Source organism: Aspergillus nomiae (genome assembly GCF_001204775.2).
Source record: "Aspergillus nomiae NRRL 13137 chromosome Unknown contig00164, whole genome shotgun sequence".
NCBI lineage: Eukaryota > Fungi > Ascomycota > Eurotiomycetes > Eurotiales > Aspergillaceae > Aspergillus > Aspergillus nomiae.
In genome coordinates, this window is record NW_015378219.1 from 50,603 (window position 1) to 62,737 (window position 12,135).

At 49.2% G+C, this 12,135-nt stretch overlaps 5 protein-coding genes across 5 annotated transcripts; 1 reads left to right on the forward strand and 4 right to left on the reverse strand.

Moving 5' to 3' along the window:
* Positions 1–175: 175 nt before the first annotated feature.
* On the reverse strand, positions 176–1,118 carry ANOM_006375 (pyrroline-5-carboxylate reductase family protein; the record flags this gene model as incomplete). The annotated part of the gene is made up of 2 exons (XM_015551631.1): positions 176–1,011; positions 1,076–1,118. 2 exons carry the CDS (start codon positions 1,116–1,118, stop codon positions 176–178), a joined length of 879 nt encoding a protein of 292 aa, XP_015406199.1.
* Positions 1,119–1,718: 600 nt separating this feature from the next.
* On the reverse strand, positions 1,719–3,459 carry ANOM_006376 (uncharacterized protein; the record flags this gene model as incomplete). The annotated part of the gene is made up of 2 exons (XM_015551632.1): positions 1,719–3,350; positions 3,418–3,459. 2 exons carry the CDS (start codon positions 3,457–3,459, stop codon positions 1,719–1,721), a joined length of 1,674 nt encoding a protein of 557 aa, XP_015406198.1.
* An 890-nt stretch (positions 3,460–4,349) lies between these two features.
* On the reverse strand, positions 4,350–7,092 carry ANOM_006377 (uncharacterized protein; the record flags this gene model as incomplete). The annotated part of the gene is made up of 6 exons (XM_015551633.1): positions 4,350–4,863; positions 5,187–5,223; positions 5,287–5,404; positions 5,470–5,543; positions 5,594–6,732; positions 6,800–7,092. The coding sequence occupies 6 exons, from the start codon at positions 7,090–7,092 to the stop codon at positions 4,350–4,352; spliced, it is 2,175 nt and encodes a 724-aa protein (XP_015406197.1).
* Positions 7,093–7,628: 536 nt separating this feature from the next.
* Positions 7,629–10,154, reverse strand: ANOM_006378 (fungal specific transcription factor domain-containing protein; the record flags this gene model as incomplete). Its single annotated transcript, XM_015551634.1, has 2 exons — positions 7,629–9,846; positions 9,922–10,154. 2 exons carry the CDS (start codon positions 10,152–10,154, stop codon positions 7,629–7,631), a joined length of 2,451 nt encoding a protein of 816 aa, XP_015406206.1.
* A 118-nt stretch (positions 10,155–10,272) lies between these two features.
* On the forward strand, positions 10,273–11,101 carry ANOM_006379 (uncharacterized protein; the record flags this gene model as incomplete). Its single annotated transcript, XM_015551635.1, has 2 exons — positions 10,273–10,482; positions 10,547–11,101. The coding sequence occupies 2 exons, from the start codon at positions 10,273–10,275 to the stop codon at positions 11,099–11,101; spliced, it is 765 nt and encodes a 254-aa protein (XP_015406205.1).
* Between the last annotated feature and the right edge of the window lie 1,034 nt (positions 11,102–12,135).

Sequence of the window (12,135 nt, forward strand, 5' to 3'; positions counted from 1 at the left end):
GGAAAGGATCCTGGCAGTCGGAAGAGACTCCCGACCGAGACTCATCGATGCCGACAGAAAATCTACAATTATTTTTGTAAGGGAGGACAATTTAAAGTCGATATAGGGCTGGTCACATTCATTCTGCCAAGGGAAGTAAGAGACAGTTTCGGTCTATCTAAGAAATACCAAGCTTTCAAGACAGTGACATGCGTTTAGATTTCTCCGCGGCCGCCATGATGGCAGTCGTGAACGCCGCGCGAACACCCAGCCTTTCCAACTCCAGAAGGGCTCGGATAGAGCAACCGCCGGGAGAAGCAATTTTCTCTCGAAGAACACTAGGGTGATCTCCAGCAGGTACCAGCTTCATCATCCCAATCGCACTGTTTACCACCAGATTTTGCACCTCGGGCCTCTTCACGCCCTCCGCGACGGCAGCATCCAGGAGCCCATCGATCGCAAGGAGCAGCAGGGAGCCAGCACAACCAACTAGAACAGCACAGATATCAAAAGAGCTTTCAGGGATTCTATGAGCCTCCCCAACCTGACTGAATACCCAGGACGCAATCTCGAGGTTCTCCTTGGTGGTGCCGGGGCCAGCGGTGTACAATGTCACAGCCTCTCGGATCTTGGCCGCCATATTGGGCATTGCACGCACACATTGAAGCGCGCTTCCACGGTTTGAGGCGCCGTCTTCGCCGAAGACCAGACTATTCAACGCCTTGGTGGTGATACCTGCCATTATGCTGACAACTAGTTTACCTTGTAAAGCTTCTTTGAAACCTGGCACAGCAAAGACATCTGCTCTCTTGACAGGCTTTATAGCCAGCAATACCAGATCTGCCTCCCGCACGGTGCGAACATTTTCCTCTTGGGTAAGGACTGTGAGTTGTGACGAGTGTTGGGATAGGGCATCTTCAACACGCCGTTTCGAAGGTTCGGTTCCAACCGTGGCCGTAAGACGCTTGACTTTGAGTTCAGTCGGGTCTTTTGGACTGAGAAGACCGGCAGCAATTGCAGTTCCCAGTGTTCCTGCTCAGCAACGGGGTTAACGGTGTCTGTGTTTAGGAGACAGCCATATTGGCGTACTACTTACCGCAGCCGATGACGGCAACTGTTAATTCGGCGTTAACTCCCATGTTTGAATGACAGGCACGTATGTAGGTGATTATCAATTTGATACTTTTGTGAATGCTCTCGAGTGTGAAATATGGGTTATTTAACCATGTCATGACGGTACGCACCCCTGGAGGGGACTTGTCTATAGCTTCGCGGCCCGAGAATGGGTGCCAAGATCCTCGATCTCGGTCCGCCGAGAGAACCTTTGGATATACCCTGCGGGGTAAACCTCAATCGGAGGATAAATCCGATGGTTATTCTCCCTGGGTGAAGATGTGCGTGAAATGAACATGTATCGCGTCCGCAGAAATAGTATTACGTAGTGGTCAAGTGCGTTGGAAAATGTTAGGGAAAAGAACTATATCCCTACTGTCTTGGTTTATTGATTGCATTTCTCTCTGGTTTAAAAGTATTTATTGTATTGCTAAGTTGTATTCCTACACTCAAACGTGCTAGAGAACTTTACTACTATGTACTTGATACTATTTGGGAGCCTTAATCATGTCTTTATTCAAACGTAGCCGATACGTAGTGCGAGAATAAAACCTTCATTTGAATAAATCAATCTGAAAAGGATGTTAAAGCTCATCCTAATCTGGCACATCCTATTGCTCCCCGATCTACTCAGGGATATGACAGGCACTCAGGGTGCTACTACTGCTGATATAAGAATCCTTGACACAACGAATACTTGAGAATCTGAGCAGAACATTCATCGAGTTTGCCTTGTCGTTTGTGCCGCTGGACCTGGCTCCACCAAAAGGATGCGCGCCGATAATGGCGCCAGTGCTCTTGTCATTGATGCAAAACATTCCAACCGAATCCCGCAGCTTCTTATCAGCAATTTTGACAGCCTCCCTGTCCCGGGCGAACACAGAGCCGGCCAAAGCATACTCTGACGTGCGGTCAATAAGCCCGCATATGTCCTCAAATCCAGTAGGTGATGTATCATCATATGTCTGAACGGCGAAGAGGGGCCCAAAGAGCTCCTTGGTCATTAAATCCGACTCAAAACTGTTGATTGTCTGATTCATTTCAAAAATGGCAGGCTGCACAAAGAAACCTTTGCTGCCGTCTGTGTTGCCGCCGTAGATCAGCTCATGGCCGTCGTCCTGGGCGTGCTGGACAAACTGTTCAAACCGCTGAAAGGACGCCTCCGAAACCATGGGGCCCAAGGGGTGATGAAGCTGTTTGACATCATTGCCGTATGTCATCTTGGATGCTTCTTGCACGAGCGCCTTTTTCAGATCCCCTTGCTCCCACATGGTTTTCGGGACAACCAAACGGGACAAGGCACTGCACTTTTGGCCCTGGAACTCGTACGCCGAACGAACTGCTGCGGATGCCAACCACTCAACGTCATCCTTGCAAGAGTTATGGATGAGATGGAAGTTCTTGCCGCCACTCTCTCCAACAATCCGTGGGAAATTCTTGTAGATATGGGTATTTGTCCCTGTTTGAGTACAGAGTGTTCGTAGGACGGATGAGGAGCCGGTGTAGTGTAAACCGGCGAAATGAGGACTGGCGAGGGCTGGTTCGACAACTGTAGTCGGATCCACCACGGGCAAAAACTGGATAACGCCCTTTGGCATACCAGCTTCCTCCATAATTTGGTAGAGGATATAGTTCGACAACACGGCCATGGGCGAGGGCTTCCAAAGGATGACGTTTCCCAAGAGAGCAGGCGTGAAAGCAATGTGTGCTCCCAACGCCGTAAAGTTAAAAGGTGAGATAGCGAGCACAAAGCCTTCTAGGGGTCGATAGTCGAGCCTACTGGAAGACGAGTCAAATTGCTTGAGGGGTTGTTGCTCGTAGAGCTGGGCGCAAAAATAAACATGGAAATTCAGAGTATCAATGACTTCCGTTATACAGTCGCCCTCCGCCTGTCCACATGTCTTTCCTTGTCCGATCATGGTGGCCGCCATCAGCTTCCACCGGTATTTGGGCGACTCAACAAGTTTTGCGGCTCTTTTGTAGATGGCACAACGGTCCTTGAATGACATGTTGGCCCAGCTTTTCCTTGCCTCTAGCGCACCGGGAATGGCTTTCGCCTTGATGGTCTCCGCATCCACTTGGTGGTACTCTGCTAAAGGTGCGCCATACCGGTCCCAGGGGTTGGCTTGCTTGCTCTTGTGGCCGGTGCGGATGCGTTCGCCGTTGATGATGCTAGGGATCTTGGTGACGTTGCTTTCCATCTCTGCGAGAGCAGCCCTCAAGAGCTTCCTCTCTTCTGAGCCAGGCTCGAATGCCAGCTTAGAAATCATATTACGTTAGAACTAGTCTGTGACCATAAATTTTGCGTTTGGGGGAGGGACATACCCCATCAGCGTTTGCAGGCTCTGGATACTGTACTGCTGGCATTTTGGATAGTAGGTGCGACGTAGTCGAGATATTATCGCAATGATAATGAATGGTACTGAAGATGGACAATGAGATGAAGATGATGTATTTATGGTTTCAGAGATATACCGACAGCCCCTCGGACCGGCACATTAAATGTCGCCTGTAGAATAAGAACGACTCGGTCTCGCCAGCCGAGAAGCAACTAATCATGTGTGAAATTCTGTCGGTCCGAGAAACCTTCAAACAAAATGGAACAACCCCTGGGTTATTATTAGTTTAAACTATCCTGAGTATGCCATTCATGTTTTTCCAGGGCGCCTTTAAGACGACTTTCGGATATGTCCCACGCTAGAGGAAATCACTATGTAGGTTGGGAGGAAAAATAGTTGCGGACCTCACAACATCAGGCGCGGAGAATGAATTTTATTGTGAATTCCTGAAGAGGTGCTGCTTAATCCTTTCGAGGCCTGAAGGTCTCCTGCGATTGAATTAGACTCGTCTCTTTCAACCCAACCTTCGGTATAACCACCCCCAAAGTCAATCAGATACGCATCCTGGTTCACATCGATGAGCACATTGGCGGCTTTTGTGTCTCCCCAAACTATCCCACATGAATGAAGGTGCTTCAATGTCAGGGAAATTTGGCTGAACCACTTTGGTCCGAACTTGGAATACTTAGGATTGCGTGTATCAATGCAATTGAGTGTTACCCCACGACAATCAATAAATGATAGAAGGAGTCCCATTACGTGCCCATCATGATCCTGGACCAAACCATGGAGACGTGATGTAAGAACAGTGGCATCGAATTGAGTAGCATGTATCTTTGAATAGGCGTGGAGCTCTCGAACAGTGATTCCCGCATCACCTCCATACACAATCTTCAAGAAACTGGGCGACGATTGCCCTCAAATAAACACCTTACGAGGTATAGAGGGTAATGAGGTCGATTCCGCATTGACTGGAACGTGAATCTCACTGGGATGGTAGACGGGAAACGCCGAGTAGTCGATATAGGAGGAAGAGGGTAGAATAGCTCCGACAAGGTGGTTCTTCTTGCCATCCGTTTTCTCAAGAAAAGCTGGGACTAAATTGCCGCCTACCACTTTGACAGTGTAATGAATTTCCTCTGAGAATAAACAGTTCTCTAGGGTGTACTTCCGGCTCAGGTCTAGAGAAGGAATAGAGTTGAATATTGGTAGAAACGGTTGCAAAATCCAATCATGCATTTCCTCCAGAGGCTCATCAAACTCTCCTTCATTTGTGTCAGGTATGTATTCTGGTTCTTGGCGCTTAACTTGCCGAAGATACTCTTCCAGCAGGGTAGGGGAGCTTTCAAAATTGGCAGCCAAAAGGTCAATTTTAAATCGTTTGCTGGACACGAATACGTTCAGCTGAGTGTTCTTGTCTTTGGTACTTGATCTAAATAGACCAATATCGTAAATGGGTCGCCGTCGAAAATCAGCCATAGTACAAAGAGGTGATGGAAGTCAGGATGTGATTTTGGATAATGCGATGTTGTATGTGCTTTAGGTGGTGCTCCGTACGACTTTCACCGACGTGTTCCAATCACGTGGTTGTGGTATGGGATTATTCCAGAAGAGGTTAAATTACTGTTCAATTGGCAAGGCACAAACTTGGTAGTAAGGGGAGATTCGAACATGCATCAGGTCTTGGGCATCTATTTTCCTTTTGACTTGCTGGCACGTTCCTAAAGTTCTGCATTGTGATGGCTGGTTATATACCTGTATCGCAGCGTGGAGTGTACGGGGAGCCATGATCCTGTCATCCTGAACATTTGAATCTATTACGAATAGAAAGGTAGAAGACGCCTGCAAATTTCACGACCCAGACGTGACCTCTCAGCAGCGGCGCCGCCTCGCCCCTCCAGAACCGCCTTATTCTCCGTAGCCCGTCTTGCTAAGAACGGTAAAGATTCCTTCAGGTCACCATAGCTCATTGACTGTGTTGACAAGGAGGTTAGCATGGTCACGACGGGAACTTGCCATAGTAGTACGTAGTATTTACCTTAACGACGAGCGGGAATCCACCTGCAGTCATAACGGAGCCAGTGATTTTGTTGGTAAGGTCATCCTTCATTCCTGTGAAGAGTCAGACTAGTTTCTTCTAGAGAGGGAGGATGGTCACATACCATATAACTGCGCAAATGCAATGCTACCAGCAGCTTCACTTGAAATCACAAGTCTGTCCTCACCAGGCATGCGTTTTGCCACTCCATACTTCTCCAGCAACTTTATCCCCAAGTCAACACTAATAGAGTTGTGGGTAGCAAACACGGCACTGATCCTCGACCGGCCAGTCTGTTGAATCTGATCAGTCACGGTGGAGAGAGTCTTCTCAATGCCATTATTGTAGCTGGCATCGGTATCTGCTTTTGTAGGCCACACTGGCCCTAGCCCCTCCCGGCCTTCCTTCTTCCATCTCGCTGCTTCAGTGACCATATAGGCTCCCCGAACCTGCTTGAAGAGGAGTTTGTATCCCTTCTTATCAGCACGCTCAATTTGCTGATCCAGGAACTGAGGGTACCTGCGGAGGTAAGCTTGAAACGAAGCGATACAAGTAGCGGGGCCGTCCAGTGAGTTATATTTCTGCATAAACTCGTCGGTCAGACTGTCGATAACTGGCTGATACCATGATTGTTCAGCATCAATAACAATGCGCACATTGTTCTCTCGTGCTTTGCTGATAATCTTCTCCAGAACGGCGCGTAGGGCTACTAGCTCTTTGCGATCCGCGTGCGTCACCCCATCTCCATTCAGTGCGGCTTCCCAGTCACCATCATGGGGCAGCCCAGGGTATGGGACGTCCTTGTCCAAGCCCTTTTCTGCCCTTGCGTTGAGGATAGCATTGGAGCCATGGTAAAGAGCAACTGGGTTGGACAACAGACCAGTGACTTTGATTCGGACCCAGCACCGGTTATCACCGCCAGTAGCAGTGGTGTCGGGCCACAGCCGGCGAGATAGCTTCCCCTGGGCCTCTATGGAAGACAAAACATGCTGGGTCTGCTCGAGAATGAGTTGCATATCCTTGCTGGAACCATCCAGTTCCGCCTCGATGTTATAGCCTAGAAGGGTACCGATTTCCTCACTGCGCAGAGCCTCTATCTTGGAAATACACTCAGCGATCGTTTGCCCCCCAAGGAACTGGTTGAAAAATGTCTGCATGACAACCGCATTGGTGATGGAAGACACAAGGGGAATTCTCGAGAGAATGTTATATAGAGACTCGCTCATGCCCACCCAGGTCGGAGAGGAGCAGAACGCGAACGCGCTATGCACCAGTCATTAGCAGCTGATGAAGGACGGATGAATTTGTGTCGCTGATAGGAAGTACTCACACCCAGCCGGAAAGGAGCTTTGTCAATGGAACCGTCGAGAGGGCCCTCTTGTCGCGGGCATCGTCCGGAGCATCGCACCGATTGCGTCCCGTCCACATCAAACCCAAAATGGCCAGGCTGGTGCCGCCCGCAGCATATGCAGCTCTTTTGCTATTGAAACAAGAGTCATTTGGTCTGCTGGCTGGGTTCCTCAATGTCGATGCTAGCCTAGAGTTGAAACGAGACGCCACAACCAAGGGCCGTCGTCGAGTCACAAGGAACAGGCGCTGTCTAGTAGGTACGGAGAACATCATTTTCAGGATTTCCAGGGGAAGAAAGATGTCTCAATGGAACATTTAGGTAAATGGACAAAATGTATCGTGAGGAATGTTAAAAAGGATCCCCGTGTATGCAAGTCTCGGCCCGGGAAGCATGTAACGGCTAACAGGTGTACTCGGGCCGAAAGCTGAGTCAATGTATGAGGTCAGCCAGAGGCACCTGAATAAAGAATCAATACACACACATAGCAAACGATAAAAGGGGGTGTGAAATTAACACTTCCATTGGTGGTCATTTGAGATACATTTCTATCGTTCTATATGACCGCCCTCCGACTACAATCACCTCATCCCGTATATACAGCAAACTGAAGACATCTCATTCCGAGGATACTCTCTCACCATTTGCAACAGTAATTACATGCCAGAGCTGAGTGCCATTCTAGAGGTGATCATGTATTCAGTTACCATACCATAATGAGACTAGCTTCTCCTCACCACCTCTTCTTTCCCTTGATTCCAAGCAGACAATAACTCCAATGTCATCAGAGCTAGTTCTCATATACTCCGCTTCAAGGGGGCGGCTCCCAGAATATATCTCCGTCTAACAAGTTAGCCAGAAGTTGCACATGCAAGTTCTGATTGGCATCTTCCTCTGGAAGGCTAAACATTCCATCATGGGAATCGTTAATCCGGTAGTTGTGGCCGCCAATTCCATCTGCCAAAACCCGAGCTGCCTGTAGGGCTGGATCATCGGAATCTAGTATATTTGACCCGACGTTGATCTGCGGAACATTGTAGATTGGCTGTACTTCGAGCTCATGTTGCTCAGCCGAGTATCGCGATATGTCGGGGCCTAACAGGTCTGCTAGCGAGTCTAAATATGCAGAATGCAGAGCTATAGTATCTTGTGGTGATAGCACGGCTTGCTTTATGTGCTGCGTGATGTCCCGAATGAGATTGATGGTTGTTCTTTGGAAGGCCGGGCCAAGACTGCTGTTGCCTGGAAGACATAGAAGTAGACATAAGAACAATGCTGCATTCGGCGCCAATAGAAGAATGGCATCAGGGGCTCGTCTCAGATCATCGGGCGGAAAATTGATCAAATTACGCAGCGTGCCGAAGGCGCCTTCAACACTACTAGTAAGCCCTGGAAGATTTGAAGGTAGCGTCTCTTGGATGGTCGTCAAGTCAAGATCTATAGAGACGTTGCCCGGTTGCCGACTAGAATCCAGAAATGAAGCCACTGAGGCCATCAGTGATTGCCGAAGTATAGCAGATGCGACATTAAGCCTGACACTGTGCTCCCATAGACCTATCAGCACAGTGAGATGGTATGAATTCAGATTGAGCAGCATATCATCATTTGATTGCGTCCTGACTTTACCCTCAAAATAATTTTTCCACTTCGACCTCCACGCTCCCAACTCCGTATCCATGAGTTCAGAAAGGCACGGCAACATGGTCGAGGAGGCCCGTTGAACCAAACCGCGCAACCTTGACTGAATACGTCGCAAGTCAGCGCTACAACAGGCAATGAAGTCTGATGGCAGCACGTATTGCATTTTCAGCCAGGTATCCATATCACTGAGTAAAGAAATATCTTCATCCTTTCGACTTAGCGATGGCCTTCGCATGAAAAACAGGCTTTGTTGTCTGTCCTGCCGGTATAATGCTAGCCATATTCTCCGGCGTCTCGCTACCTGCCACCCGTCACCATCACATTGCTCCACATCTAAATCATCGAGAATGCGAAAGGCGTAGCCACTGTGAAGATATGAGACGTCATCGTCCGGATCCTTCCAGCAAACTAGCAAGTAAAGTGCTTGCATTGTCTCAATGGACCTGTCGCCCTCCGCCATGGTCCTGATGACCAGGTTTCGAGCTAAACTGCAAAGTCGGCTTTGTACGAACGGGTCAGTCGCCGATACTATACATCCATCAACATAAGTGGCGAACTTGGATGCGCAAAAGAGGATCGAGGTAAATAGCAGGGAACTTCGCCGTTGCACATCATCGTGAGTATCGACATTGGGATCAAGGATGTACTCCCACTTGGCATTCATGTGTATCATGAAGAATTGGAATAGCGCTTTTGATGCCCGTGGGATGATCATGCCCCCCTCAATCGGGTCCTTAATGGTCTGACCAAGAGTCATGGATGAGAGGTAGGTGGGCATCTTGACTACGCCAGCGGCCCGACTGTCATTGCCAGTCACATTATGATGAGAATTGGTGTGTAAAGGACGGAGGAGCCATGAAAGCTTGAGCGAATGAGGCGTCATTTCTGACTGCTCGAAAGATTCTGGTTGGGAACTCTGCGCAGGACCGTCATTCCTAACACTAAATGTGGGGCTATCTCCCGATGTGACAAAGCTGAAAGGTGCTCCTCTCTTTCCTTTGAGAGTGACCAACGCCGCGATGATCCTTGCGCGGATTGCATTGGTAATCGGCTGTTGATGTTGCGGTAGTTGCGGCTGATGATCAATGGAAATGGCTCTCTGGCTGTGAGAAGTCCGAGGTCGAGGTATGTCACCGGGTTCGTCCTGTGTCAGACTAGTTATATTTCCAGTAGATGTCACTTCTTCCACGGAATGTCGATTGTCAACATCAGCAGTTCTGGGCTCACGTCTTGAGCCCTGAGGATACGGTCGTGCCCGCACTCTAGCCCTCTTCGTTTGAGTAAAAACACACTCAGAAGCGTTCGCTATACATCGATCGCATCGGTCTCGGCGTTGTGAGATTAGACAACGCACCTTCGCTTTCCGGCAGGCAAGGCAGGCACTAGCCCTGTCGTATCAGTACTCTACTATTGATTGAGTAGCAACGCATTACACTAGCGGAATCTGCAAAGAGACAACTCACGCGGACGCACGATGCAGGTCAGTCGGCGTAGCAGTCGATGGCGCCATAGTAGAATTACTGGCAGGCTGGGCTGGATGGGCCGAGATGAATGGGTGGGAGAGCAAAAGGCGTGAGACGGGGAGAAGCCAGCTCGGAGCACGTTCACGATCACGGAAGCGCCCTCCGACTTCCCCTCCATCTCGGCCCGTCAGTTGTAGAACCACAGCCTGCCCTTCTGCAGAACTACCCCTCATGTTACTATAAAATAGCATCAAAGAGTTGGAAATATGAGATGGATTGTCCCTTCGACTCAACCATTGCACTCTCACGCTCAATTACATTCAAACAAGTTTTCTCCGCCCACCCACCAACATGCCTGGCCGCCTCGAAGGAAAGATAGCCCTAGTGTCCGGGTCAACTCAGGGATTTGGGCGCGGAATTCTCGAGACCTTCATCCGCGAGGATGCAGTAGTCTTAGGCATGGACCTCCAGGCGACTGATGGTCCTGTTGATGGCTACCCCGAGCATCAGGCCTATCAAATCAAAGCCAACGTTGCCGAGGAGGAAAGCTGGAAGAAGGCTGTGAGGCGATCCGACAACCCTACTAATATCCCAACTGAGAGTTGCTAATCTAAAGGTTCTATAGCTTGAGACTTCGATCACCAAGTTTGGAAAAGCACCCTCCGTCGTCGTCCATAATGCCGGATGGTCATACCCGAACAAGTCCGGTCTGGATGTCACCGTTGACGAGTTTGACCGACTCTTTAATGTCAACGTCCGCAGCATTTACCTTGCTTCTAAGATCCTCATCCCGGAGATGAAAAAGAACGGCCCTGGCTCCACCATTGTCATTTCGAGTGAGAACGCCATTCGCCCAGGCGCGACTCAGACATGGTACAACGCTACCAAGGCCGGGGTCTCTTCGGCCACCAAGTCCATGGCCCTGGAGTTTGCGAGAGATCAGCTTCGCTTCAATACTATCTGCCCGACCTCTGGAAATACCCCACTGCTGAACAAGTTTGCGGGTATTGAGGCTGGGCCTGTTCCTGCTGAGATCATCAAAGCGAAATGCGAGGCGATCCCCATTGGCCGTCTTGTCGAACCGTCCGATGTCGCCAACGTTGCTCTCTTCTTGGCAGAGCCTGCGAGCTCCATTATTAGTGGTGTTGAAATTCTCGTGGATGGCGCGCGTTGTGTATAAAGCGAAGCAGATAAGAAATAAACTCCGGTTCTTCAACTAAGAATAGACGCGTACTTGTTTTAGGAACCCCTAGAAGCCCAGTTTCCAATCGATATCGCATTCATAGCCAGCATCGTAGCCTATTGGCTACATACATATCCCTGCATTAATGGGGATTACTTGGATACCCATATCGTCTATGAAGAGCATTACTACTAAATCAGATGATGGTACTCAAACTACAGGCAAGGCTTGTAAGGGCCAAGTACGCACAAATGTGCCGAGACGAACTTGCTTGGGATAATTTGAGATTGCGTATAGCTAAATGATTACAAAGCGTTTAGGTAGAGATCTTTGTGCTGGAAAAGGCTCTCCCAGTCGACCTTCAATACCGTGAAATTGGTTGATAAGCTATAGAAAAAGTCGGAGTCCACTGCTCCGAATATGGTGCAATATGACACGCTCAAAGCCATGCTCGCAGTATTGTGCGGGCAGGGTAGGAAAAGATGGCCCAAGAGAGAGGTGTCATTGTTGCGTTTGTGTAATTAGAGTACCTGATAGTCGGCCTAGGAGGATTTTCCCAGCAATATGATACGACTCGGTGTGTAGTGCGTAAACATTGAGAAATGCAAATGCTCCTGTACAAATCTCATTGCTATCGACTATAGCCCCTCTGGAAGCGAGGCAAATAGCAACTCAAGATAACACTAAACGGATGACCTGGCTCTTGAGAACCTCCGGTAGCGGAACCTCAGGGATTCGCTGGACGTGGATCGTCCCCGCAAAGTTGACGGTGAAACCAGATCCATGATTGCTGTATCACCCAAGCAGGGATGTTCGTATTCACGTAATCAAGTCCCCCTTTAGTTAAATGACCCCTCAGGGCAAGGATGTTGATGATCGGGAAGGGGTCCGAGAAGTCGGTGCGAGGTGGATCGGCGGACACCCCCCGATCTTATCGGCGGTCGACAACGCTGTTAACCAGGTAGGAGCAATAGAATTGACGTTGGCTATCAAGTCTCCAAGTGGATGTGTTGAATATCGCCCAATCACTC